Source organism: Carica papaya, chromosome 1, assembly GCF_054855325.1.
Source record: "Carica papaya isolate Zhongbai chromosome 1, ASM5485532v1, whole genome shotgun sequence".
Classification (NCBI taxonomy): Eukaryota; Viridiplantae; Streptophyta; class Magnoliopsida; order Brassicales; family Caricaceae; genus Carica; species Carica papaya.
Genome location: NC_142309.1, coordinates 27,429,107 through 27,455,231, shown reverse-complemented (window position 1 = coordinate 27,455,231; position 26,125 = coordinate 27,429,107). Strand labels below are relative to the sequence as shown.

Below are 26,125 nucleotides of genomic sequence, written 5' to 3'. Positions count from 1 at the left end.
GTATATGCTAGTAAAGTATAAATGCTTTGCAGCTAAGACTTTTTTTGGACCCCAACATCATCACCTAGAGGAAAAAGTTTTTAAAGATATTCTAGATTCTCATATACATTGTCAAATCTATATATTGTGCATACTATAGGGTAATCTGGTGGACTAAGAACTAGTTTATTCATTAAAAAAACGGCATGGATTATGTTACATTGAATAAAAAAGTGCAATCTTAAAGACTTGAATTGGATTCTATATAAGTTTATGTCTAGACAATCTCAGACTCAATAAATTTCATGAACTTTACCTCTAAAATATACCTTTAAATTAAATTATGATGTTTCAACGGTAATGAGAGATGAACAAGTCATAGGGTTGAAATAAAAGAAAATATTAAGAGCCATTTATGGGATAGATATCCCTTGGTCTGTAGGGCTGAAACATTTATTTGTTAAAGAAGACTCACATTCAGTTTTTATTCTTCTTAATGAATCTACTTTGCAGTTTATTAAATTTTGTTCATTGATTAATAATTTTCACTATCTTTCTAATACTTAATTATTTTCAATAAGGTTTAGATTCTTCTAATAGAGTAAAACATGCTTTAGTTACGAAAGCTTTTTGCATATCTGAAACTAATTTAATCATTCATGAGCCACTTGCTAATCTAGGATAGTTTGATATGTTGTATCATGAATGCAAGTCATATTCGTTCTCAAAAAATGTATAAACCAATTAGTTTCAATAACCAAATATGTAATATGTGAACTCAAATACATTATGCACCTATAAGTAACTTAGTTGAAAAATTTCATGTCACACAAAGTTTCACCTCAATGCGGTACAAATTCATCTCAATTTGATTACCTATGTGATTTTACTGCTCAATAATAGTTTAATTTATCCATTCTTAACCATGTTGAAGATCTACTAACTGACCTAATTGTAAGTAAATAATTGTTGAATAACACAATTAATCTTAAACACATAATATATAATAGGAAACTTACACATGCAAAAGTAACAATTTATAAAATCTAGTAGTCTAATAAAAAAAATGAAACTTACCACACATTGTCTGACACCAGTTTTGCTTGGAAATGTTTTGGCAGTATTTCACTATTCTTACTAAATTATCATCGAAGCCATTAAACTAACCCAATCGAGAATCCACCACCTTCGTTACCTCGATCATGATAAGAGACTTTTATCTCATGCAATAGAAATACCAAAACGAGTTGGTTTTTTATTCTTAAAGCCACCTCCATAAATCTCTTTCTCTGGTATAAACTTGTTGATATTGCTACTTGGAAGCTGTTGTTGGGGCGACAAGGATTTCAGTGACATCACTCATGGAATAGTGAGCTTGTCAGAGTGAGATTAGAAATTGTTGGCAATTTTTTGTGTTTCCGCAAGTTCACGATGGCAAGAAGGTGGTGAGAGGGAGGGAATGTGGTGGTTTCTAGCCTCGTGGCCTGATTTAGATGCAGTTGTCGCCCTGCTCTTCTCTCTCTCTAGATGTAACTCTCTTTAGCTTTTCCCTTCTCTTAGAAATTTCTTCATTTATTTTCTTTACATCCAAATTGCATGTATATATATACAGGTGGGTACGTAATATTTGTATATAATGAAGTCAACAGAAAATTAAATATCTTCTCATTATAACTAAAGATTTGCATGTACATATACAAGTTCTACATAATAGTCACAAAACTAAACATCTTTTTTGTGGCAACTTAATTGGGCGGGCTTCTTTAAACCTAAGGCAAAAGGGCAATTGATAAAGTTAAAATTCATGATATATATATAAATATGCATGCGTCGATATAAATACTTATAAACAGTTTCACAAAATGAATTGATTAAAAAAGTAGCTTTTTCCTGCTTTGTTATTTCTTAGTTGTTTTTCCAACAGTACATATGAATGAAATATTTTCTACCATATATAACTTCTTCCAACTTTTCTTTTGAGAACACTCTTATTTTCTAATAACAATTAATTACATACAAATTATAGCTCGAAGTAAATAAATAGAAATAAGTGTAATAATATAAGAAAGATACTAAAAGAACAAATCCATGACCAAAAATTTAAAGTATATATGCTGTAGCGAAATTATATCTCAGCTTAAAAAGAAAAAAAATAAAATGTACCCGTAGACCAACTTTTGAAATCACAAGTTGAGATGTATGGAATATTGTGAATATATATGTAATATGATTGATAATGTTTTTATCTCTGGTCGAGGATAGAAGTATGTATATAAACAATATAATTTGGGAACAAATTAAATAAAGCAAGTAAGAAATATAGAATATAAAAATATATATAGCTTGATTAAAGTGATAAAAGGTGTAAATATAATTCATTGGAAAAATAAATATGAAGTAACAATTTCCAAATCTAAAAAAAAAAAAATACAGAATTTTTTAACAAGAATATAAAATAACTTTTAAATGCAAAAATAAAAATGAAAATATTTTTCTTGATTTTTTTTTTTTTAAATCGTATCATGTTATAACAAGGTGCAGCACGGCATGACAAGCATGTAATGCCTGCGAATGAAGGCCAACTCGTGCTACCACAGATCAGCCTGTGACAATTAAGCAGGTCATGGAGTGTTGTGCCGGACATTGGCATCAACACAGCTTCCATTTCTTTCCAGGTCTTACTAAACTTTCCTTAGCATGGAGTTTCTTCCCTAACCATTAATCTGTATTGAAGTTGTCTGGAAACCTAAGAACTAATGGCATCCATGACTTTTCCTGCATGCTCTCTGAAAAATTTGCTCCCTCTCCATCAATCTCTCAATTAGTTACAATAATGTTTTCTGAGGCTACAGAATATTTAATTGAGGAAAACCTTTTCGGGACAAGCAGACAGCAATATCTTGGCGAAGGATGACTGAAATACCCAAATAAGGCTCAATGACTCGTCCAGCTTTAGTCCGACGTCAAAAGACACATCCATTAGCTGCTAAGCTTCTAAAAAAAGATGCATGAGCATGTTGCACCTTGCATTGAGCTCAAACATGAAAGAATATCTTGCACCACCAGAAGTTTGCCGTCTCTGACAACTAAATTCTCCAAATCAGAAGCAATATATATCTGCATGTGTGTATGTACGAGATAAAAGAGAGTTTTAACAATTCCAAAACATTATCAAATCCCTGAAAATCTAAATTCTCCATCAGACATTTTATAGTGTCTGTGATGAATATTCCTACAAGTAACCATGGTTTCAATCAAAGTCCCTTCTCATGTAAAAGAAATATCAAGGCCGAGGTAAGTTCAATTTTCTCTTTAAAAATGAAAAAACTTCAAAATTTTGCTTTCTGCCATTCTGGAGAGATTTGCTATTTGATCAGCATGCATCTTCCAATGCCATTTTTTAATGTTACTTCAGAAAATGCCACACAGACTACAAATTTCTCAAGTAATCTAATGTTATATGGGCTACCAACTAACGGAATAGCTAGACCCGCTTTTTTGTTAAGAAAATGGAAGGACACTTCCATCACTTTCAAGAAAAGCTAAACTAAATTTCAAAATTGCCCAAGCCAACCTACATCAATGAAATGACAATAGAGTTCAGATGGCAAAAGCTCACCGCAGATTTTTACAGATGGTTGAATGGTTTTTGTATGTTTCACGTTGGAGACCGGTTGCCGGTAGCTGAAGAACCAAGCATTTCATTAGATGCTAATCTTCCAAGCTGATGCTCAATTCCTTTTTTTCCATGCCCAGACATATGAACATACATTTCCCACTTGCTAGTGAGTTCAAAAATACAGGTGTCACCCATCTTTATGTCGTTGCCACGAACAAATGCCATCCACCCTCCACAAAACGTATGTCCCATTCGCCCTTTTGAGTCTGGGACTGAATTCACTGTCCAATGATCTCCTTGCAAATTACGAAGAATAATCTTTGTTTTGCAGTTAGGAAGATATGCCACAGAAAACTGGTATGGGATTTTCTGCATAATGAATACCAGTAATTAGGAGCAATCATGCAAAAGTAATGAATTCTCCCCAAGAAGACTGCAGAGAGTTAAGCCAGCATTCAAAAGGAACTTCCACAAAAAGGATATGAAGGTGAGGATTTAAAAATTCTATAAAGCCCTCATTGTGGAAGCCCTTGCAAGGGTCACTTTACTTCTAGGAATATGTAAGAGTAGGTAAGGCTCACATCAGTAATTTACACGTAGACAAGAAGAAAAATGTAGATTAAGTTTCTGAAGTTCCTTTGCAGTTTGTGTTGAACTGTTTACAGTGAATTTTATTAGTAGGAAAAAGTTATTCCAGATGCATTAGGAGATATCCAGGCAGTTTAGATTTTAGGACTTATCTTGTCTCTTATGTTGTACATATAGCAGCAATTGGCAAATTTGGCTCGAAGAAAAATACCTTTCTAAACCCACGCGATTGAATATTTTTTCTTAATTAGCTTTCACTGCTATCAAACATAGGAAATAAGGAAGAAATTCCGGCAAACTCTAAAAGTTTATTGGCATTTGCAATCAGCACCTCAGATAACTAGATTCTACTTTTGGGACCATGGAGACTCATGGCTGTCTGATCTGAGGGAAAAAGAGATGAAAAGAGAGATTTAAGGTAAATTTTCTGATCTTTATTCGATACTTTACAATCATGGAAACGACCTATTTATGGGCTACACATAATAAAGACAAACGGTGATTTAGGTGGAAACACTCAGCCGTTTGGCTGCTGCAGCAGCAGCTGTGATGGTAACAGTTAGGGTTGAATGAACTCTAACCCTAATTTGTTCTGTGGATTGACAATTTTACCCTCTGTGGTAAAATTCCTTTTCTGCCCTTCCAGAGGCGGCTCTTGACAGTTCTCTTGATCAAGTATAAACTATTACTCAAGACAAGAGAGCTCCAGCTTTTCAAAGAGTTAAGGGTAGGAGACTTGGGTGATCAGATGAAGGTAATACACTTGTTTTTTCGCAAACGAAACCCTGTTGTTCCATGAGGTGAACCCAATGAAGCTTCGCAACATAAAACATGTTTTATTGCTTCTAAGCACTTTTTTGGCTAAAAGAATAATTTGGCAAAATCAAAATAGGTTCAATTGGGAAGTAGCAGTGGGTATGAGGACCTGGCTAGTATTCTGGGATGTAGTAGAAGAGTTAGCCTCCTAATCAAGTACTTGGGGCTTCCTCTTGGCACATGGTGAACAGATTTGAGATCCATTTTTCATGTTGGAAGAGAGGTTTATTGTCGAAGGTGGTAGCTCATTCTCGTAAAATGTGTCATGGCCAAATCCCTATTTATTTTATATCATTGTCCACTATTCAAATAAGTATAGCAAAAATATTGGAGAAGATTCAATGTAGATTCTTTTGAGGTGACTTGGGGGATAAAAGAAGATATCATCTTGCGGCCTGTGAAACAACCACTGCAGTAAGGGCCTGGGAGTAAGATCCCTGGTTGAGTTCAATTTAGCTCCCCAAGAAAAGTGGCTCTGGAGATTTATGAGAGAGTGGAACAGTTTATGGAGAAAAGTGATCGGTGCCAAGTTCAATGTAACAAATTTTGGTTGGTTTGCAATGAGAGGGGGCTACATGGTGCTGGGATGTGGAAGATAATATCTATAGATAATATCTATGGCTCTGGAGAGAGAATGAATTTTTGGAGGGATATTGATGGAGGGGCTCTTTATATAAAATTCCTAGATATCTTTACAATTGCTCAAAATAAGGAAGTTTCAGTCAGGGATGCATATTCAGGGCCTCCTGGTTGAGGCACTTTAGGCTGTTGAGCTACTTAGGAATTTGGACAATTGGGAATGGAGGACCATGTGAGGCTTCTTAAAGCTTTGTCACATGTGATGATCTCTTAGTAGTCAGAGGATGAACCTATTTGATTCCTGAGCCCCAAAGGCCTATTCTCAGTTAGATCATATTACATGTATTTAACCAAAAGAGACAACCACAGTGAGAAATTCCCTCCCTAGATGGTTTGGAAAGTGAAGGTGGCACCTAGGTAGATTTTTTTGCACAGAAGCGGGGTGGAAGCATATTTTGACTCTAGTTAAACTTATCAGAAGAGGTAAAATCCTAGTAAATGGGTGCCACATATGCAAGAAAGACACAAAGTCCTATAACCATATCCTCCTCTGGTGCATGTACATGCATTGCCTTCGGTCTTTGGCTATAGTTTATTGGTTTTGAGTGATCATTGCAGGCTTAGTGAGGAGGAGCTTCTGGCATGGAAAGACGTCCAGAGAGACAAGCAGTTTGTTAGGCTAATTCCATTAGCTATCCTTTGGCTATTTGGAAGGAGTGGAGCAGGAGAGCTTTTAAGGACACTGAATCTAATTTTGATAGATTTAAAGACTGAGTCCAAGTCTTGAGTTTTTTAAGTAGAAGCCAACTACTCTATAGTAGTGAGGGTTCTGGAGATCTAATTAATACATTGATTGACTTGTAAATTCTTTTATACATGGGTTGCATCTCCTTAGTGCTTTCTTAATACATATTATACTTTTTCTTCTAAAAAAAATCGAGTATTCATGTCCTCGCATGTGCTCTTGCCCCACTGCTTGATTCTAATTTGATATGGCACAACTTCTTTGTAATCCTAACACTAGGAAAGCCATCCACTTGAGACTCTTCCCACCACATCTTGAGTTCGTCTCCAAAACCTAGGTCCTAAACCATTGTTTCCAAATCTAAAAAGATAAGGCATACAGTGAATACCACTTGACTCCAAGTAAAGTAGAAAGTGGTCCAAGGTCAATTAAGGAAGCATTTTTTGCACTAAGCTGGCATCTGGGATTTAAAATGGATAGAATTTTCCTCAAGCTCGATCAAGTCCATCTACCACCAGAAAGAGGAAGACCAATGACATTGACTCTTTCCAAAAGATTCCTTAAACTCCTCTAGACACAAGCTCTAATAAAATTCCCCCAATGCTCACGTTTATACAAAACCATATTAAAGTCTTCTCCTATTGCCCATGGAAAGTCCCACCTCTTTTGAATCATCCATGGGTCGTCCACAAAACCTCCATCAACCTACCTTCCCCTCTACCATACACCCATAAAACAGCCAAACCCACCTAGAGGTCCAACATCTTGAAGCACAAATCATTGAGCACTCTCCTTTGTACCAATCCACCAACTCCATCAAAATCTAAAACTCCCATTGCAAGTACTGCCAAAAGTTAATTTTTTCCCCCACGGCATGGGGACAGTATCAAGAAACCTTGATTTTAGATTCTTGAAGACACTAGGTTCTACTTCCATTTGAACAAACAGCCCTTGATAATTGCACCTCTCGATGGAGTATTCTACATTCCAAGACACTTTTTGACATAGATGCTCATTATTAGGAAAGCCGTTACCATCTTTCCTGACCAGCTCCCTTTATTTATATGGCCCTAAAAAAATTAATGGACCGATTCTCAAAACTTGCTCCCCTTATCAGCTTAACTAGATTACAAACTTCTTTAGCTCCCTAGGCCTATCTACACCTCACTTTTCCACCCGTGCAACTTTGGAATTTTCTCTCTCTTCAACCATCTACTCTATTCAATGGCCCTAAACAAATTAATGGCCCAATCTCCAAATCTAAAAACTCATGATGCACCAGTCAATTGATTCTTGCAGTGTTATTCATCACCTATTCTGAGGCATCAAAATAATTCTTCTCACCTAACAACTACGAAGTAAGAACTCTCTCCCTACTCTTGGACCCTTAGATGGTAGCATTACATGAATATAACCAATCACCCAAAGGAAAAATATGTTGGTAGATTTGGTGTTCAGATATGAGGATGATAATAGAGGGTGGGGCTTGACTTTGTCTACGAACCTAAATGACTGGGAGACTGAAGAATTTGACCGCTACTTCTGCTGATGTCTAAGGTGCAATTGAGTGATGATAAGGATAAAGTGGTGTGGAAACTAAATAAGAATGGATTGTTTACTGTCAAATCTTTCCACACTTACTTGGTTAAGGGAGATGGGGACAACATCAATTTTCTAGCTCAATAGATATGGAAGGCAAAGGCACCATCGAGAATTGCTTTTTTGCTTGGGAAGCAGGTTGGAAATGTATCCTTACCATTGACAAGTTGAAGAGAAAAGAACAAGATAATGGTTAATTGGTGCTACATGTCTACGAATGTGGCTGAATCTTGTAAATTCTTACTGTTTGGTGCCTAGTGACTTATAATATTTGGTCTATGGTGTATACTCTTCTGAGTATCAACTGGGTGATTGCAGTTAATGTTAGGGTTGAACTTTGATTATAGGACGGGATTTGTAAAAGATCGAAAACTGTAAATCTTATTACTCTTACTATTTTTTGGATTATTTAGAAAGAGAAAAACAATAGAGCGTTTGAGGAGTGTGTGGGGGATATGACCAGAATTAGGGACAGGTGGATTAATGTTTTTGGGGCTCTTTTTTTATGTTATGACATTTATAGTAGGGATGATTTTGAAAAAAATTTTAAAGTTTTAACTGTGATGTAAATACTTTGTACATGGGTGCCGTATACTATAGACATTCTTTTTTTTTTCAAAAAAAAAATGGGTAGCATTGCATGAAGCTAACTTAAGGAGATTTAGAAAGAATTCTACCTCCATATATGTAAAAGGGAAAAGCTAACTAAATAAGAAAGAGAGATATCATACTTAATAGAGGCTGAGTGTGGGATTAAATATTTCAACATAACATGTAAATTTGATTTCCTACACAAATATTGGCTGAATATAAACCAAAATTACTTACCAGTGTATACGAACCACTAATGTTGAACTTCTTCATGATTCTCACAAAATTTGGATAGGCAGAAGAAAAAGATCCGGCAGCTTTTTGTTCATCAATTGCCACCATCGCTCTTAAACCAAGGCATGCCTCTGGTTTTTACAATAAATATGGCCAAGTCAGTTTTAGTTATAAGAACAGTACATAAATCTGTTATAGTAAGTGCATGGTGGAGTAACCAAACTGGAGGTAAGCGCATAACCAAACTGATCTTAGAACATGGTGAAATTTTTAGAAAAGAAAAAGCAAATACAGAGCAGATCTTTTGGCTCCTTCCCCACTGCACGAAACAGTACAGTCTATTCTCTCTTAAAAATGAATATCCTTGGTGGAAAAAAAATAAATAAATAAGCTTAGAACAGGAAAAATTGGAATGCTTACCAGGCTTTTCATTTCCAGTTCTAGGAAGTCTGGCAGAAATCTTTGTGGCATCGCTATGTTTACTTTTGTCAAGCATCCTAGATACCTTTTTACCGCATTTTTGTACTTTTTTCAGGCTGTTTGATCGGACTTTTGCTGAGTTCTTTATCAATTTCTTTGGCAAATCATCAAAAAAATTTTGTGATATTGCGTTGGATGCAACGCATAACTCGTTACACACTGCTTTTCCATTTGAACTATCTAGGTCATCCTGTTTTCCAAGTTGAAAGAGGTGTACACACATTTCACATTTGCCGACAAGTTCAAAAATACAGATGTCTCCCATCTTGATCTCATTATTACGTACAAAGGCCAACCATCCTCCACAAAAAGTATGACTTGTGTGCACTCTAGTTGTTGGCACAGAATTAACTGTCCAACTAACTCCTTTTAGGTTGCGAAGAACAATCTCAGTTTTGCATTTGGGAAGATACTCCATCGAAAATTGGTAAGGGACATTCTGCAACACATGACGTACAAACAATTGACTTGCCATGCAGATTTCATGTATTCACCTCATGGAAATATAATTAACAACAATCTCCCAAGGGTGAGCTTGCAACTGCTAAAGAAACTTTTGTACTGAATACATTTGAGCACTGCCAAAGGACTTGGCGTTGGCAGATTCAATCATGCAAAACTTCTTCGGAGACTAGTGCATCAAATGATTGAAAACATGTAAAAAGAATTCCAAGTGTTTATGAAAAGATGGGTCTAATTTATGATTGCCAACACAATTTGAAAGTAATTGCATGTCAACCATCTATGGTATGTAACCAATAAATTTTAAGTCAGAAAATCCGATAAACTAAACAGGTAGGAATGCACTCACCAAAGTATATGAACCACTAACGTTGAACCTTTTCATCGTTCTCACAAAGTAAGGAAAGGATGAAGTAAAAGATTCAGCAGCCTTTTTTTCTTCAGGATCTGACAATATGGGCATATAACCTTTCCCATGCAGATTCAAATTGTCCTCTTTTCCAATTCTTCTCTGGATAGTCATCTCTGCTTTAAGATTTCATAGTCAATTACCTTTAGAAAAATGGTGCCTTCTGATGACACGCATCAAGGTTATACGATAGACTGAACTTCCACAAGAATAAATTTAATATTTAACAGTTCATGATGTTTGCATATAAACCAGAATGTTTGGAATCACATGGCTTCCCCTTTGAATAAGAAACAGTTCGTCTCTGATCCGGACATATGTGTAGGATAACAGTCCAACAAAGATTGACCTTAAAGGGAGCTCAAACCTTTCAAAAAGCATAATTACACGTATCATTATGAATGGAAGGATTGTATCAAAAAGGTGAAGGACTTGCAGTTAATGTGCCCAAGGAGTCTAAAGACCAAACTCTACAGTCAATGCCCATAGAATAAACAACAGTACTCAAAACTTGTACCAAAGAGGAGCTTTGCAAAATCATATAATCACATTCTTATTTGGTGCCCGATGACATATAACATATGGACTTTGGTATATGATCTACTGGGTCTTCACTGGGTCATTGGGAGGTTGGTGAGGGAGGAGCGTTGGGAGTGAGGGGATTTTTGTAAAAAGAAAAATTACCATATTCCTTTGATTGTCTTTTGGTTGGTGTGGAATGAGAGAAATGCTAGAGCTTTTGAGGGGAGAGGGGGGAAGATGTCAAAGGTTAGAGATATCTGGCTACACAAATTTGGCTTAGTTATTTTGGACCATGATATTTATAGGGAGAAGGATTTTGGGAATGTTACTGATATACTAATTGATTTGTAAATAACTTGTATAGAGGAAGCACCCCTTTGGTGCCATTAATTAATATTATTCTTTCTTTTTGTCACAAAAAAAAAGCATGTACCAAGGAGGTCATATCAATAGCTTTGTGGTCATTAAGGTTTCAGACAAATGTATGTTCCAAGAATGAGAACTATCCAAAGGATCCAAAAAAATGATATAAGAGCATAAAGACTCTAAGACAAGTTATATAAGCAAGCGAATCGATCAGAAAATGGAGTACCATCAATACAAGATGCTCCCAGAAAAGAAAACGAGAACCATCTCCCCGACCCCCAAATTGAGCAAGGGTCTCAAAGAGGCTAGATATGACTTTCCAAGGGCTCAAGTGAAGACACTGACTTTGGCATCCGATCCATTCTTTATAGCCCAAACTATCTCTTTATCACCATATGCCACAAAGATCTAGATTCCAAAGAAACCATCATAATCATTAAGCCAGTAAAGAAAAATTCTTATAAAAAGATACTCAATACTGAAACCCCTCTCAGGCTTGGACAAACAACATATACCATTTAACCAATGATCACTTGAAGTGGCACCCAAGCCCAATCAGAGGAAATTCTTCATCATCCTCTTCAAACTTTCCACAACATCTTTGAGAATTTTAAATAAGGAAAGTTAATAGAGGGGAATGCTAGAAAGGCAAGCTTGGATAAGGGTAACTCTACCCCAGGGGAAAAATGCCAGCTTTCTAATTTTCAATTCCTTAGAAACTCTATGAGTCACTGGAATCCCAAATAAAAAAGGGGACCATCCAAGAACTCCGACCCCCTCCCCCCCAACTAAATCACCCAACTAAACCAACCACCGGTCTAATGCTCTCCTCCTCCACCTTAATCCCCATCAAACCGCTCTTTCTAGAATTAACATCCAAACCCAAACACACTTTAAAATCCATAAAATGGTAAGATTATTATTATGATTGTGGTTGTAATAATCCTATGATTGTGATTGTTGTCAATTCCTATGATTATCTATTAGGCTCATCTTCTTTCGACTTCATTTTTCTATCTTTTGAAATCCTATCCAGTTGTGCTACATCAATTTAGCATTAAAGTTGAACCTCTTAACTTCGTTATAACCCCACAAAACACCTTCTTTGATCAACAACCCCTTCCATTGACTTGAGAACTGTCCAATCAACTCCTCCACCAAGTCTCAGCATCCATCACTGCAGAAAATGCTGCACTCTCCACTAGAAGCTGCGTCCACAGCTGACTTTCTGGAAACCACCTTTTCTGATCACTTGGATAACCATCAAGACCCGATAAACGACCATATTTCCACAAGTTATTGTAGCCAGAAGCCAGCATCCATAAACATCACAGGTCAGAGCGCAACCACGTGCCAACTCAGAAGCTCTCTATTGATTGGTTCACCCAAAGTTGATTGGACCCATTTGACCATCTCAACTTAGCAGTCTCGAAACTGGTTCTTGACTGGGTCATACTTGTTCCTAATATTTTTCAATGCACTCTTTATGTTTTTGAGGGTCTTGTAGGTGGATTCACAATCCACAACTTGCTTTGGATCTGTTGAGGCAGTTTTCCCATAACTTAGAAGTTTCTATATGTTTCTAAATAGGTTATTAGGTTAATTTATATTCGGTCATTTCTGTAGTTCTCTTTCATCCAGCCATTCCCAAACCAAAAAAAAGAAAGCAAAGAAAAAAGCAACCAGCAGCCAAAATATATATATATATATTCAGTTTCTTTCCAAATTTTTGGGCTACCTATTGACTCTATTCAATTACTTGCCTATCCACATTATACTCTTAACCATAATTTCTTATATTCCTTTATTTCCATAATTGGCATAAACATTAATAGTTAAATTTTTGGGGCTTAGAGGTGCATCCCTGTTGATATTTTGTCTGCAGTAGATCTGTTATATGCGCAATCTGCATATTGGTTTTATTTTTTTTTTCTCCAACATGACTAATTATAATCCACATGAACCTTTATGCCCTGGCCAAATTTCAAGCTTACTTAGAGCAAACTTGGAAAAAAATAAAAAAATAAAAGATTATGCTGCAACAAGATTCTCTAGGAACAAGCTTTATAATCTTGAGTCTCAAGAAATAAAGATACTAACCATTCAAATCCTTAAGTCATAATTCTTTTGATGTCAATAGGATATGGACAATCAACACGCATTACCAGTCTCCAAACTGTCTTTAGATGTCAAGGAAAAAGGTGCAAATTAGTCATTGACAATGCTTACATACTTAACGTGATTTCTGTGTTTGCTGCTGCAAAGTTAGATCTTAAGATAAAACCTACAAATCGTGTCAAAGTTGTTTTGGAGGATGACATCACTTTTATAGGTGCTCATAAGTGTAAAGTTCCTATTGAGACGAGAATTTATAACGATAAAATCGAATGTGATATTTTACCTATGGAAAATACTCATTTTGTTTCCAGTTGCCCTTGATTTCATGACTTTTATATAACAATTTATGAAAAGGTGAACTTTCACCTTGGAATTTTCACCTTTCTTGTTTTATGACATCTACTGAAAAGACTTCTTGGCACTTTTACCTTTCTCGTAACCTTTCCGACAAGGAGAGTTAGGATATGTTAACCTTATTGGATCTCTTGGCACCTATCACTTTGTCCATCCCCCCTAATCAAAGATTATGGACCCTGGAGTCCTCTGGTATTTTCAATTGAAGTCCCTCTTTCAATACCTTATAAGTGTCCCTACCAAAAACTCTATTGCAAAGGTATATTGAAAGGCTTCCGCTCCTTCTCAGGTAAAGCTTTTTGCTTGGACTGCTATTCATTGTAAGATGCACTTTAATCATTTGCTCCAAGTCCGCTGCCCTTATCAAGCCCTCTCTCTGAATCTCTGTATCATGTGCTTCAGGGATGGAGAAACACATGTCCTTTGTTTCTTCATTGTGAAATTGCTTAGAAACTATGGATGGATCTTCAGATGCTACTAGGTGTCCGCCCCATGTTGAAAACTTTCCTTTCCATCTTTATTTCTGAGAGAGTCATGAGGAAAGAGGCTCTACCTTTGTGGCAAGGTGTCCTCTACACTGTCTTTGGTGCACCTGGCTCGCTCACAACTCTTCAATCTCTAACAAGAAACACACTTCTTAAGCTGATCTTTCCTAGAGAGTTACTTTTTTTGCTACCCTTTAGGCCAAAGTGCATGAGTGTATGCCTCCTGTATCTATTTCCATGACATCAGCATTTCCATTCTCCACAGAAGTTGGTATGCTTTTATTAAAATCATGTAGCCTTTCTGTTTGTTTGTCCCTCCTTGTCCATCCCTCTTTCTTTTTGGCTTTGGGTTTTCATTATATCTCTCAAAGGATGATTGATTCTCCTTTTATGTAATTTTCTCTATCTCTTTCTCAACAAATTCCTCTTTTTTATCCAAAAAAAAATTATGAAAAGATGAACTATATATTTAAATATAATGGAAATAATAGTGGTTAAACCTTTTCAAAGTACTAATAAGGAGCCAGAGTCTAAATTTGAAGTTGTCCCCCAAGTTACCATTGCCAAGGATACTGACATTGTAAGTCAAAATGGTCTTGAGAAAGAAAAGAAGGTAAGTGTTGTGTTCCTTGGAATACTAAAGAGGTTTCCCCTTATTCTAATTCGATAATCCTCTTGAAACTAAATTCGTTTACTGACCTGAACATAAGTCTAACAGCACCTAAGAGACTAAGAAAATTTATGATATGTTGTCTTTGGTTGCTCTTAGAGTTAATTCTCTAGATTCATCAGATACTGCTAGAATTAAGTTTGACTTCGTCTTTTGACCCTCCGAACCAAAATTCCACGGTCATCTGAGCTTTTAAGTTTGCCCTTGTTTCAGTGTCAGTTCAATCAACAAATCAATTCTCTCTGATGTGAAATCCGATGACTTACCTTAAATCACTTGAAAGGATGTTTAACAAAGCTTTCTAGTGATCTACTACCCAAAGGGGCATACAACACGAAGTAGATTTAGTTCCCATCGTCTAGTTGCTTAACCCCTCAAATTCTAGGTTGGACACTTAAGAGAAAAATGAGTTAAAAAAGTAGATGAGCATATAGCTAGGGAGTTTATTAAGTAGAATCTTAACCTTTATCTTATGTAGGAAAAATTATGGGTAATTTGCCTATTTGGGAATTTGGAAAAAAATTAAATATCACTGGGTTGCTAGAACAAAGCGAGCACTTTATGCTCATTTATACATGAACAAAGCACAACAACCTTTACCTTTTCTTTTGTCAAGACGTTTTGACTGAGATGGCATAGAGAAAATCCCATATGGAGTTCCATAGTGCTTTGTTTCTTTAGAGGAATTTGCCTCTCCATAAGCTTTACAAGTAACTTGTTTCTCATGCCCAAAATTTTTCTTAACATTTATATCCACATCAGTGTCCTGGTTCTTGTCTATACATTCGGGTTGGAGTTCAGAAGAGTTCTCTCTAATTTTCTTTAACAACCCTTCGGAATCTCTATCCAATGAATCTACCATTTCTTCTCTTTCTCTCTTCTTCTTCGCATGTTGATCAAATGTTCCATGTTCTTGGTTGCATTTGGCATGAAATGCAGCTTCTTTCTCACACGCACTTTGATCAAACACTTGCACAGTGAAGTTCAACTCACCATCATATCTGAAAACCAATAAGTCACCATGTTCTATAAGATGATCGCTCACAAATGCCGGCCATCCTTTGTGGAAGAATAAACCATCATTCTGCTGAATCAAGTCCACATGCCACATGTTCCTACTAGGACCAGTAAGAAAAGCTGTTCCAGATTGTCTGCTTTCCATGTGTTTGATGAATCCGGATGGAATTTTCTGCAGGCCACGGACTTAAAATATGTTACCATCCAAAAATACAATTACATCAAGGAAAATAAAAATTGATGGCAAGCAATGCCAAAAGTTCTTCAAACGAATTTCTACATTTTAGACAATACGGGACTCCACAGAAGAATGGTTTAAATGCTCCTTGTCTTTCACTGTGAGTTAGTGAAATGGCAAGCAACACCGCTTAGATAAGAGTAATGCAGTACTCTCTCTCTCTCTCTCTCACTCTCACTCCAAGATGCTCTTGTTACAACACTCAATTTTTCTTACGAAAATTCCTACTTCGAGTCTAAAGCGATAACAAGCCACTAACATTCTGCTATCCACAGCATTGAAAAATACATATACAAATTTCAAGTACTTCAATTTCTGATCATAGAAAACCAAACACCCACAAACCCTAATGTCTTTACTTCATTAGAAAAGAACCTAAACTGAAAAATGAGGCGAAAAGAAGAGCAACTGTGAGAATAGTGAATAGAACGCAATACCAGTTTCTCCGAGCTTAAATTGCAGGAGAAAACATCAAAAAAGTGAGGCTTCCTCGCATCGCACATTTCCATTTGATCTTTCTTCTCACATCAAAAACAAATACATTCAGCTTTCTATTGATATCAGACTCCCCGCTATTTCTATAACCAAACAAATGCCTGGTTTTTCCCTGGAATCGTAGATTTGATTGGGAATTACAGAAATAAAAAACAAAACTTTCGCATTTGTATCCTTTTTTAACCCAATTTTCGATTATTGTAACTAATTTTTTCAAATCAATCATTATATTACCTTACTAAATTTTTAGATATATGAACAGTAAACCATACCCCTAAAAATTGATAAAAAGCTGCTACTGCAGAACAAATTTACAAAAAAAAAAAATTGTAATAAAAATTAAACAAAAGTGAGTTTGAACAAGGAAAAAAAAAAAGCGAAATGTTTGAATTTGATTGCACCAATTAAAATATTAAAAATTAAATTAAAAAATATATTAATATTAGTAACTATTTTGGCATATTTTTAGAAAGTACCATTTTATACTATATGATTTGAGATTTGAGATTTGAGATTTGAGATTATAATTTATTTTAACAATTTTAATACTTGGGATTTCATCAATTAGTCAGATAATACATAGAAATTTTATTTTAGACAATTTAACTTTGAAAAATAGACATTTTATCAGTTTTTTTTTTACTGATAAATTTCTTCAAACCTTCTCTAATATGGATCTTATTTCATTTATGTTAAGTTATATTTTTTTTTTTAAAAAAAAAGAAAACTTTCAATTTATTTTCTTAATTCTAAAAGTTTAAATTAAATCTTTTGCATATTAACTTTCAATTTTTATAATTAATTTAATTTTTTACTTTGGAGGAGTTAATATTCATTTTGGAATGAATAACACTATTTACAATTCACAAAAAAGTAATTATCAAACATTAGGGTAAAAAAAAAAAGATTACTTATCCCTTAGGCTGGTAATATTATTATTATTATTGGGTCTTAATGCCTAAAAATTATTATGTGGGTCTCCCTCCTCTAATAATTTTGTGTTGTAATTGTCTCTGTCTCTGTTGTCGTTGATGGCCCACTGATAAAAGCAGAAGAAGAAGAAGAAGAAGAATACATCCCGACATTCATAAAGTATCCCACCAGCTACTTTCTTCTTAATGGCAATTTTTATTGCTGAAGATTTTTACCATTTAGAAAAAAAAAATGGTATTTCAAGTCTAATCCCATATTTCCCCACAAAGATTTGATTTTAATAATTTAAACAAAAAAGAGATTTACTCAAACTTCAAGGAAGAAAAAAAGCATCACAAAAATGGAGACAAAGGTTGAGCAAAACAAATGAAGGGATTCTAAATTTGTTGGTAAATGAGTGAGAGGTCATCAATCTGAAAGAAACTTTGCCCGTGAGATTGTAGAAAAGTCAAAACCACCACCCGCCTAATTTATAATCCAGCAATGAACCTGACAAACAATGGAGTCAGACATCCACCCTTTTCGAAATCATCCAAAACCTACCCATTTACAGACAAATTACTTTTGTTTGTTATCCGGATCTTTAAAGAAAAAAAAAAAAATCAAAATGGAAAACCTACACATCCAATGTAGTACTGTGAAAAGTCTGGCTCAACGAGTACGATCTCTACCACGAAGGCCAAGGGGGGAGCTTTCTCGTAAATGCTACTGCCTGAACAAAGAATACGGCAGTTTACAGCTACGGCTGAAAGCAATTTAGAGGCACAGAAGCTTGAACTTCGTTAGAGAGAAAAAGAAAACTACCATATAGCCAAAAGTAAAAACTCCGTCAAACCACGTCGCCATATTGAGTTATAAACATCTTCCTACGCTGATATATATTACCAAGGCAAACTCTACATATTGCTATACATGGAGTAAAAATGTATCAATAGTACATTCAATTAGAATTAAAAAATTCATCCTGCGAGGAACTACTCCTAATGTAGAGCAAAAGTAACCTAGATATGGAAAGAGCACAGCTTTGAATCCTTGCAGGTTGCCAAATCTAATTGGGTCTCACCAGTCTTCCCTTTGAAGAAGTTGCAGCAGACACCCATTTTTTGCCTTCTTCCTCAAGTGGAAGCTCCGGTTTTACATATCTGAACCTTCTGAAACTGTTGACAGATTTGCAGATTCTACAAAGGCTGGGTTAAGAAACTTGGCCAAAAAAGCCCACATCTTATAAACATCTTCAAAGTTGGTCAAGAAACCAAGTGACGCTGTAACAACTTTAACTCTGAAGGAGGCGTTTTTACCATCATGGTAACCATTAGCCATTGGCTTGCACAATGCTGTATCTTCAAGCTCAGAAAACCCACAATGCTGTTTTGGGACGTCGACAATCCTTACATGGCTAAGGATACCAATGCCAAGAGATATCCCATTTCTCTCTGCCAATTGCTGAATCACTTCTGGGTTGATCATCCTTCCTATACTGCTCTCTCTCACATTAAAGGCTATAGCTGCACCCCTTTCATATTTAATCTTAGGGCCATAGATTTGTACAAGATGCAATCCCGCACTATCATCTGAAGCAGGCAACCGTAGCTGAAGCAATGAAGTAACAAGCCAATTAATTAGATACCGCAATCTGAGAGTAGATTTGTTGAGACCTAAGGTGTTAATGTGATCAAGATGCCTGCAAACTATCTCAGGCTCCTTCCTTCCCCATTCTTGTTCATCACCATACTCTCCATCAGTTATCGATTCATCTTCACCTAAGGTAGTTAAAGATATTTCCCCAGGCTCTAAGTGGCTCAAATTTTCCTTGCGGTAATCTTCCATGCTAAAAGATGCTGTCCGGCCCATGCTTGCAGCTAGGTCGTCCTCTTCCAAACCGAAAAATCTACCACCAGTGAACCGATTCCTTTCCCTTCCTCCCAACAGTCTAAACTCCCCCTCTGTCTCTCTTCTTATGGCACTTTCTTTGGCTTCCTCGCAGACTCTAGAGACTGAGGTATTCTCATGGTTACTGGCCTGAAGACTAGAAGTTTGGTTCTTGGGTCTGAATCCATTTGTAGAATTCAACTTATGATCAGCTAGTCCCGACTCTCCTATTTCAGATACTTCTTGAATCTCCCCAGCATGATAGCCAGTTGCTGAGTTAGGATCTGTTTCCTGCAAGTTCTCTTCAGGAATCCTCTTAACATGGTCAAGCTCCTGTGAGACTGACAATATAGCTGCATCAAAAGATACAATAGGATCTTCATTCAACCTTAGGTTAACCCTGCCATCATCAAAAATTGAACTTTTAGATAAATTTGATGTTGGCTTTTGAAAGAGAATCTTATTGTTCCTATTTCCTGAAAACCATGATGGTGCTAATGGGGAGCCTGTTTTCTGCTTGTTCAACTGCCCAGAATGATCATACATGAACGGACTTTGCCCCAAATCAATCCAGTATGAGCTCTCTGAGGAATTGTCCTCACTGAAAATTGGACTCTTCATGACCTCTTCCACTGAAATGCTCTCGGCTTCCTCAAATATGGTGCTTGCTCCATCTCTGTCAGAGCTGTTATCTTGATCTATCTCTGTTTCAAAAACATCCCTGACCTGGTTGGAAGTGAACACACCTGAAAAAGCAGGCATTTGTTTTCCCCCATTTGTTTCTTCAGGAACCGATTCTTCATTACCATTGATAGTATCATTTTCTATGGCAGCCAAAGTATCAAAACCATCAACCGAATCACTTAGGTACTGGGGGTAAACTGGGAGGATCCTCACCATTCCAGACCCTGTACGACCACACTGATTTTGTAAGGTTCCCATCACAGACTTCTTGATCAGAAGGCAACCGAATCCTGTTGGATCACATCCAAATATTCTGTAGAATGAAGTGACGATAAAATCTGGTCGAAACAGGGACAATCCAAGTGAATCCATATCCTTGGGACCCAATGACCCAGCATCAAGCAATACATGCCAATTATGTTGCTGAGCAAGTGACATCCACTGGTAAGAGTACTTAGAACCGGTGACCCTAGACTGAACGGGGAACACAAAAAGCCCATTTGCATGACCCTTCTTCCTCTTTTTCTTGTTTGCTATCATCTTTCTCAGCTCTCTAGAGCAAAGTTTCAAGGAGGGCCATTTAAACCATGCACTATAAACCTTAGCACCTTTCTTTTTAGCACTTTCTGCCATCCAAGTCACAGATTGGCTCTCATGATCAAACACGGTCAATAATTTTTTGTTAGTTTGAAAAGGGTAAGAGTCTGCCAGCAATTTGAACGCAGACCCTCTACTAACAGTAAAGACAAGACCATATTCATTTTCAGGAATATTCAAATACTCCATAATCTTAGATTTGATATCATGTTCAGCAGTACCTTGCTCAGCACCTCCATAAAGGGCATGGTTGCTCAAGTTAGCAGTTATCTCCGATAAAGTAAAAGATGATGTATCCCAATATTGTTGAGTTTGATAATAAGAAAACAGCCCAAAGCCGCAGTAATCAAGGCATACCTTAGCAGAAGACTCAGAGAGGTTTCCATACTCCTCCAATCTCAAGTAATCAACTTTGTCCGTAGATTGAAACTTGGGATACATGGTAAGGAACTTGGAGAACGCATCGTGAAGGGCAGGAATGGATTCTTTTGAGAAGAAAGTCCGGTCTGCAGCGAGAGAAGTGGCATTCAAGAATTCATTCTGAGCTCGGAGCCTAGCAAGAGATCTTGATCGTCCAATGCTCCCGTCTTGATTCAAAGGCAGTGAATCAATATCTAGAGATTTGGCGAGTGACCCATCTTCAGATGCTTCTTCAAGAGCTTCTCTCAGTTTGTTCTCCTGCAATTGGCGGAGGATAGAGGGCTTCTTCTTGGCGTCCTCGGTCAACCCAGAACGATTTCTCCTTCTGCTCTTCTTGTCCGCCATTAGAGCTGCACAATGAGATAACGGCTTCCATAGTGAAAGATGCATGAATATTTCCGTCTGTTCTTTCTCCGTAACCAATCTGACTGATATCCAGAGAGCAGGATTAAGCCAGTGTGCGCTCAGCCTGGAAGCTAAAACTCTTTATCTTCTCCAAGTGAAGCAGGATATATTTGAAAGTTTTAAACGCAAAAGGGAAAGCAAAAAGGTCTCTGAATTATTTCAGAAATCAAGCATTTTGCTTTTTGGAGGCAAATTAGTTAGCCGCAGCTGCATTCCAAAACTTTAGCTGCACCAAAGAGGAGACTTTTGCTTTATTACCCAGTAAATCATTCAAAACAACATAAATAAAAGATTCTTATCAAGACCCGATAACTTTTGCAAGATTAGTGAAGTATCCGACATGAAAAAAAAAAAAAAAGGAGGGAAATTTAAAAAAAAAAAAAAGAAAAACAAAGTGACATATCATATTAGAGTAAACCTTTAACGCGATCAGGAAAATCATTAGCTTCAGCATTCTTCAAGGGCCCATTTCTTGAGAATTCCAATTCAAAATTCAACAAACACCACATTCAATCAAGACCCAGTTATAAAAGAGAGCCAGGTTCAGTCCCGTAGAAAGAAGACATCCTGACTCTAAAATTGGGTGGGGATTCAAATATACAACACCAAAAAAGAAACACACACACACACATATATATATACACACCCAGAAAGCATCCTCCTGAAAATAATCTTCTATGGTAAAACCGATTCAAGAATGTAGATAATAAAAAATATCGTGCAAAAACAAGCAAAGAAAGAGAGAAGAATTACCAGAGGATCAAAAACCCGAATCCCAAAATTAAAACTACAGTAAGTAACACTAACTAGAGCAGTTCTAACAACCACTAATGCTCCATCACCAACCACCACTTACATCTTTTCACTCTGCACAGTCTGCTCTTCCTACTTTCTCCCGCACAAGTTTGTGGCTAGTTAGGCAGCGGCACTAGAGCAAGCTTTGAATGCAAAAGAAATGGTCTCCTGACTGCCCATTGGATTCCTCATTTAATACAAGCATCTCTACATTGAATGCTCTCTGCTGCTCCCTCGCCTCTCGGTTGCTCAGCATTATTAGGCCTTCATATGAAATTCCAATTCTACCCTTTTAATTAACAGCCGTTACAGTTAAACTAAATTGAACGTGTAGCGGCAGCGGCAGCGGCATATAAACAAGTGGGGTCACTGTTCTTGCTCTTTTTAACTTTTTCCTCTTTGAAATTTTATTTGTCCGGGCACCCCTCTTAACATGCAGAATGTTTGGTGAAATTCTGCGGGTTATCCGCATCAAAATCTCAGTCAGATTATTAATTATTTTTAAACAAATTCAGAAATCTTATAAATTACTTTTAAATCTCTATTTAATTTAATTAAAAAATAAATGTAAGTTATATTATATTCATATTCAATTTTTTTAAATTAAAAAAAAAAATTCCTGTCCGAAGGTTCAAGAAATAACAAAAACACCCCAACAAAATTACCCTTTGATCCAATTTAAGAGTCTGTCAATTTTTTAATTTACCACCTTGAAAATTTGAATATTACCCTCAAATGTCTTTTAAAAACACCACAAAAAAAAAAAACATGCTGGAAAAGTAAAAAGAAAAGGACAAGACCTGCTGAGAGTAGGGTGGCCGTGGTCGCATCCATTCTCGACCGACTCTCTTGAATACATACATACATACATACATACAGATGCAATTGTAGTATATACACACACATGCATACAAAACTCGTGCTCGTTAACTTTTTCGTTCGCATATTGTGAATTATCACAAGTGTAGCAGATATTTGTCTTTTTCCTTTTTTTTTTTTTTGCAGGAACATTAGAAAAAATATGACATGTTAAAGTAAATAAGCTTATTTTCAAACAAATATATAATTGATACGCAATTCAACACAAATTCTGTTAACTAACAGAAAGCATCATAAATTATATACAAATAAGCCACATTTTACTCTTTGGAAATTGCTTCACTGCAAGCAGAGCCCGAAGCTGCCACCATAAGTAGAGAGATGCTTTCGTTTAACGATTTGAAGTAAGAACTAACTCCGTAATTTAAAGACTAAATCAATAGTTTTACATATTTTAGAAATTAATTTTCACCAACAATTTTTTTTCTTTTTTAAAATTTTAGGGGAAATAGTGTATTATTTTTTTATAAAAAAAAAGAATTAAAAATTAAAAAGATAGCAACAAATACTTTTCTAATTCCGCATCGGGTCATTTCTGTTTCACAATCACAAGTGCCCAAGAGAAGCAGGGTAGATACAGGAAGAAGGGCCAATTTGGTTCGGATACAAGTAGTAACTTGAAGCCGTAGCTGAATTGAGCAAACCACCCCCCCCAAATAAGGCCCCATTGGATGGTTTGTAATTGGATAAACATTTCTATTCGGTTCAATCTTCAAATTTAGTTAAAACCACTTCCAGAATTTGTGTAATTAGCGTCCAATAAACTTAGACCACCTGATATTTTTGCAAAATTTGCACAAGGAATCGCCCAGCCTCTCAAATTTAATTCAACAAAACCGGCTTTCCCTCCTGATAAAACATTCCCTCATGCCAGCACTGGCTCCTATAAGCAGCCTTGTGGCTCTCCGAGGAGGTTTGGTCTTTGCAACCCCTCCAAAATCATGCGCGCCACCGGTTGCTTCTTCTTTCTTTTTCTCATTTTCTTTTCTTCTTTTTCATCGTATTTTTCTCTGCCTCCCTCCAATGCCGAAGCCTCTCTCATTGCTCCTCGCCAGCTCTTTACTCTTCTTCGCGACGGTGACTTGCCCGATAACTATGTGTCTACCCTAAATCTTAATATATCATTCCCTAATCCCAGGCTTAAGGGCCCCTATATCGCTCTTCAAGCTTGGAAAGAAGCCATCTATTCAGATCCTTTCAACACAACAAAAAATTGGGTTGGTCCCGATGTTTGTTCCTACAATGGCGTATTTTGTGCTCCTGCTCTTGACGACCCAAATGTAAACGTTGTTGCCGGAATTGATCTCAACAATGCTGACATTTCCGGCCATTTTCCTTCCGAATTGGGTCTATTAACTGATCTTGCTCTCTTTCATGTTAACTCTAATAGGTTTTGTGGGATCTTGCCCAAGAGTTTCTCCAATCTCAAACTTCTCTTTGAGCTTGATGTAAGTAATAATCGTTTGGTTGGCCCCTTTCCAGAATGTGTTTTATCCATATGCAGCCTTAGGTATCTTGATTTAAGATACAACAATTTTGAGGGTGAATTACCAGACAAGGTTTTCGAAAAGGACTTTGACGCCATTTTCTTGAATAACAATCGTTTCATGTCCACCATTCCTGAAACCCTAGGATCATCCAAAGCCTCAGTTATCGTCTTTGCTAACAACAATTTCACAGGCTGCATTCCAAGCAGCATCGGGAAAATGAGTAGTACCTTGAACGATATCGTTTTTTCCAATAACTTTCTTACAGGATGTCTGCCGCCGGAAATTGGAATGCTCGCTAACCTGACGGTATTTGACATAGAGAACAATTTATTCACAGGTCCATTGCCCAAGGCATTGGCGGGGCTTGAGACGGTTGAGGAATTAGCTATTGCCCGTAATAACTTAACAGGATTCGTCGTTGAGGAACTTTGCAGTTTAATAAGCTTGAAGAACTTTTCCTTCTCTCACAACTACTTCAATGGGGAAGCTGAGGCTTGTGAACCACGAAAGAGGGGAGACATTGACATTGATGATTCTAATAATTGTTTACCAGACAAGACTAATCAGAAATCGGACAAGCAATGCAAGGCCGTCGTTAGTCGTCCGGTTGATTGTAGCAAATCAAAATGTGCCAAATCGTCATCATCACCAAATTTGAAACCTCAAACCCCAAGGGAACAACCAATAGAGCCAGAATCACCGGAGAAACGGTCACCACCACCACCTCCTCCGCTAGTTGAGTCTCCACCACCACCCCTGTCCTCTCCTCCTCCACCGTCACCACCTTTGGTACAATCTCCATCGCCGCCTTCTCGATCGCTTCAGCCTCCTAGTGATCCTTATCCCGCCGCACCTCCAATCTCAGAAAACGATGTTGTGATTCTCCCCCCAACTATCGGCTTCCAGTATGCGTCGCCGCCTCCACCAATTTTCCCAGGATACTAACTGCGGCGCGTGTCCGACCTAATGTGCCCTGTCTCCATGCACTTCAACATGTAATACGGATTTCATAAAATACCTAACCACTACGCGTCCAAACAATTGGCAACCACAGAGTATTTTACAATGAGCTTAGGACCGTGCACTCTGTTGCTTTGTTTTTCTTTTTTTGTTTCTGCAATTGATGTCGGCGAAAATATCAATCGTAAAGCCATTTGTCAAAACTTTTCTTGGCACTTTCCCTTTCCAATTATTCCTGCAAGAAACAGGAATCTTTTACTAATGGTTCTTTCTAGTCTTTAGGCTTAAATATTCTTAATACATACGTACGTTTGGAAGCATATAATTTATTATGATTAAAATTTCATATTACTTAAATCCTAACGTTAATTTAGGATCTTAAGATTATTATAAACTTAGCTCCCCTACATTATAATTATTATTTTTTAAAAATAATAATAATAATCTTAACATAATGAAACGGAGAGACCAACTACTTAAGGAATCATCCTTATTCTCCCTATTGTTTTCATTTAATTGCCTTTTTTTTTTCACTTTGGGTAATTAATTAATTATGTTTGGGTTATGTTGCTTGTAATTAATTATCCTTTTAATTAATTATCCAAAAATTATCTTTCTTAGCTTGTAATTATCCTTTGATCTTATTATTACCAACTTCCTTAATATATATATTTCTTGCTTTATTTCAATTTTTGGGGTCATTTCTAGCATTAAAACATTTTATTTA

The 26,125-nt window shown here is 36.6% G+C and overlaps 3 protein-coding genes across 9 annotated transcripts; 1 reads left to right on the top strand and 2 right to left on the bottom strand.

Annotated features, from left to right (window-relative positions):
• Nucleotides 1-2,297: 2,297 nt before the first annotated feature.
• Nucleotides 2,298-16,708, bottom strand: LOC110824828 (B3 domain-containing protein Os01g0723500-like). Of its 5 annotated transcripts, none has more exons than XM_088207358.1 (7): nt 16,309-16,708; nt 15,217-15,819; nt 10,042-10,220; nt 9,171-9,669; nt 8,754-8,881; nt 3,599-3,967; nt 2,298-3,096 (listed from the first exon to the last, which is right to left on the bottom strand). In XM_088207358.1, the coding sequence occupies exons 2-6, from the start codon at nt 15,776-15,778 to the stop codon at nt 3,638-3,640; spliced, it is 1,698 nt and encodes a 565-aa protein (XP_088063484.1). In that variant the 5' UTR covers nt 15,779-15,819; nt 16,309-16,708; the 3' UTR covers nt 2,298-3,096; nt 3,599-3,637. The 5 variants fall into 5 exon arrangements, with proteins under 5 accessions (XP_088063484.1, XP_088063467.1, XP_088063479.1 ...); XM_088207341.1 differs by having other exon boundaries at nt 15,217-15,805; nt 16,309-16,707; XM_088207353.1 differs by having other exon boundaries at nt 2,298-3,065; nt 15,217-15,805; nt 16,309-16,707.
• A 1,438-nt stretch (nt 16,709-18,146) lies between these two features.
• On the bottom strand, nt 18,147-22,290 carry LOC110825627 (uncharacterized). 3 transcript variants are annotated; one of them, XM_088207323.1, is made up of 2 exons: nt 22,131-22,290; nt 18,147-21,500 (listed from the first exon to the last, which is right to left on the bottom strand). In XM_088207323.1, the coding sequence occupies exon 2, from the start codon at nt 21,257-21,259 to the stop codon at nt 18,434-18,436; it is 2,826 nt and encodes a 941-aa protein (XP_088063449.1). In that variant the 5' UTR covers nt 21,260-21,500; nt 22,131-22,290; the 3' UTR covers nt 18,147-18,433. The 3 variants fall into 3 exon arrangements, with proteins under 3 accessions (XP_088063449.1, XP_088063453.1, XP_088063459.1); XM_088207327.1 differs by having other exon boundaries at nt 22,028-22,280; XM_088207333.1 differs by lacking the exon at nt 22,131-22,290 and adding an exon at nt 21,693-22,017.
• A 1,342-nt stretch (nt 22,291-23,632) lies between these two features.
• On the top strand, nt 23,633-25,601 carry LOC110825571 (pollen-specific leucine-rich repeat extensin-like protein 3). The gene has a single exon (XM_022056040.2). The coding sequence runs from the start codon at nt 23,890-23,892 to the stop codon at nt 25,381-25,383; it is 1,494 nt and encodes a 497-aa protein (XP_021911732.2). The 5' UTR covers nt 23,633-23,889; the 3' UTR covers nt 25,384-25,601.
• The last annotated feature ends 524 nt before the right edge of the window (nt 25,602-26,125 follow it).

Excerpts from the sequence above, each read along its gene's own strand:
- LOC110824828 (XM_088207341.1), bottom strand. The coding sequence starts at position 16,380 with ATGGAAATGTGCGATGCGAGGAAGCCTCACTTTTTTGATGTTTTCTCC. Across the intron at positions 10,221-15,216 it reads ACGTCTTGACAAAAGAAAAG|CAGAGATGACTATCCAGAGA; the intron begins GTAAAGGTTGTT and ends GAAATCTTAAAG. Across the intron at positions 8,882-9,170 it reads AACTGGAAATGAAAAGCCTG|AGGCATGCCTTGGTTTAAGA; the intron begins GTAAGCATTCCA and ends TGTAAAAACCAG.
- LOC110825571 (XM_022056040.2), top strand. The coding sequence starts at position 23,890 with ATGCGCGCCACCGGTTGCTTCTTCTTTCTTTTTCTCATTTTCTTTTCT.
- LOC110825627 (XM_088207323.1), bottom strand. The coding sequence starts at position 21,259 with ATGCATCTTTCACTATGGAAGCCGTTATCTCATTGTGCAGCTCTAATG.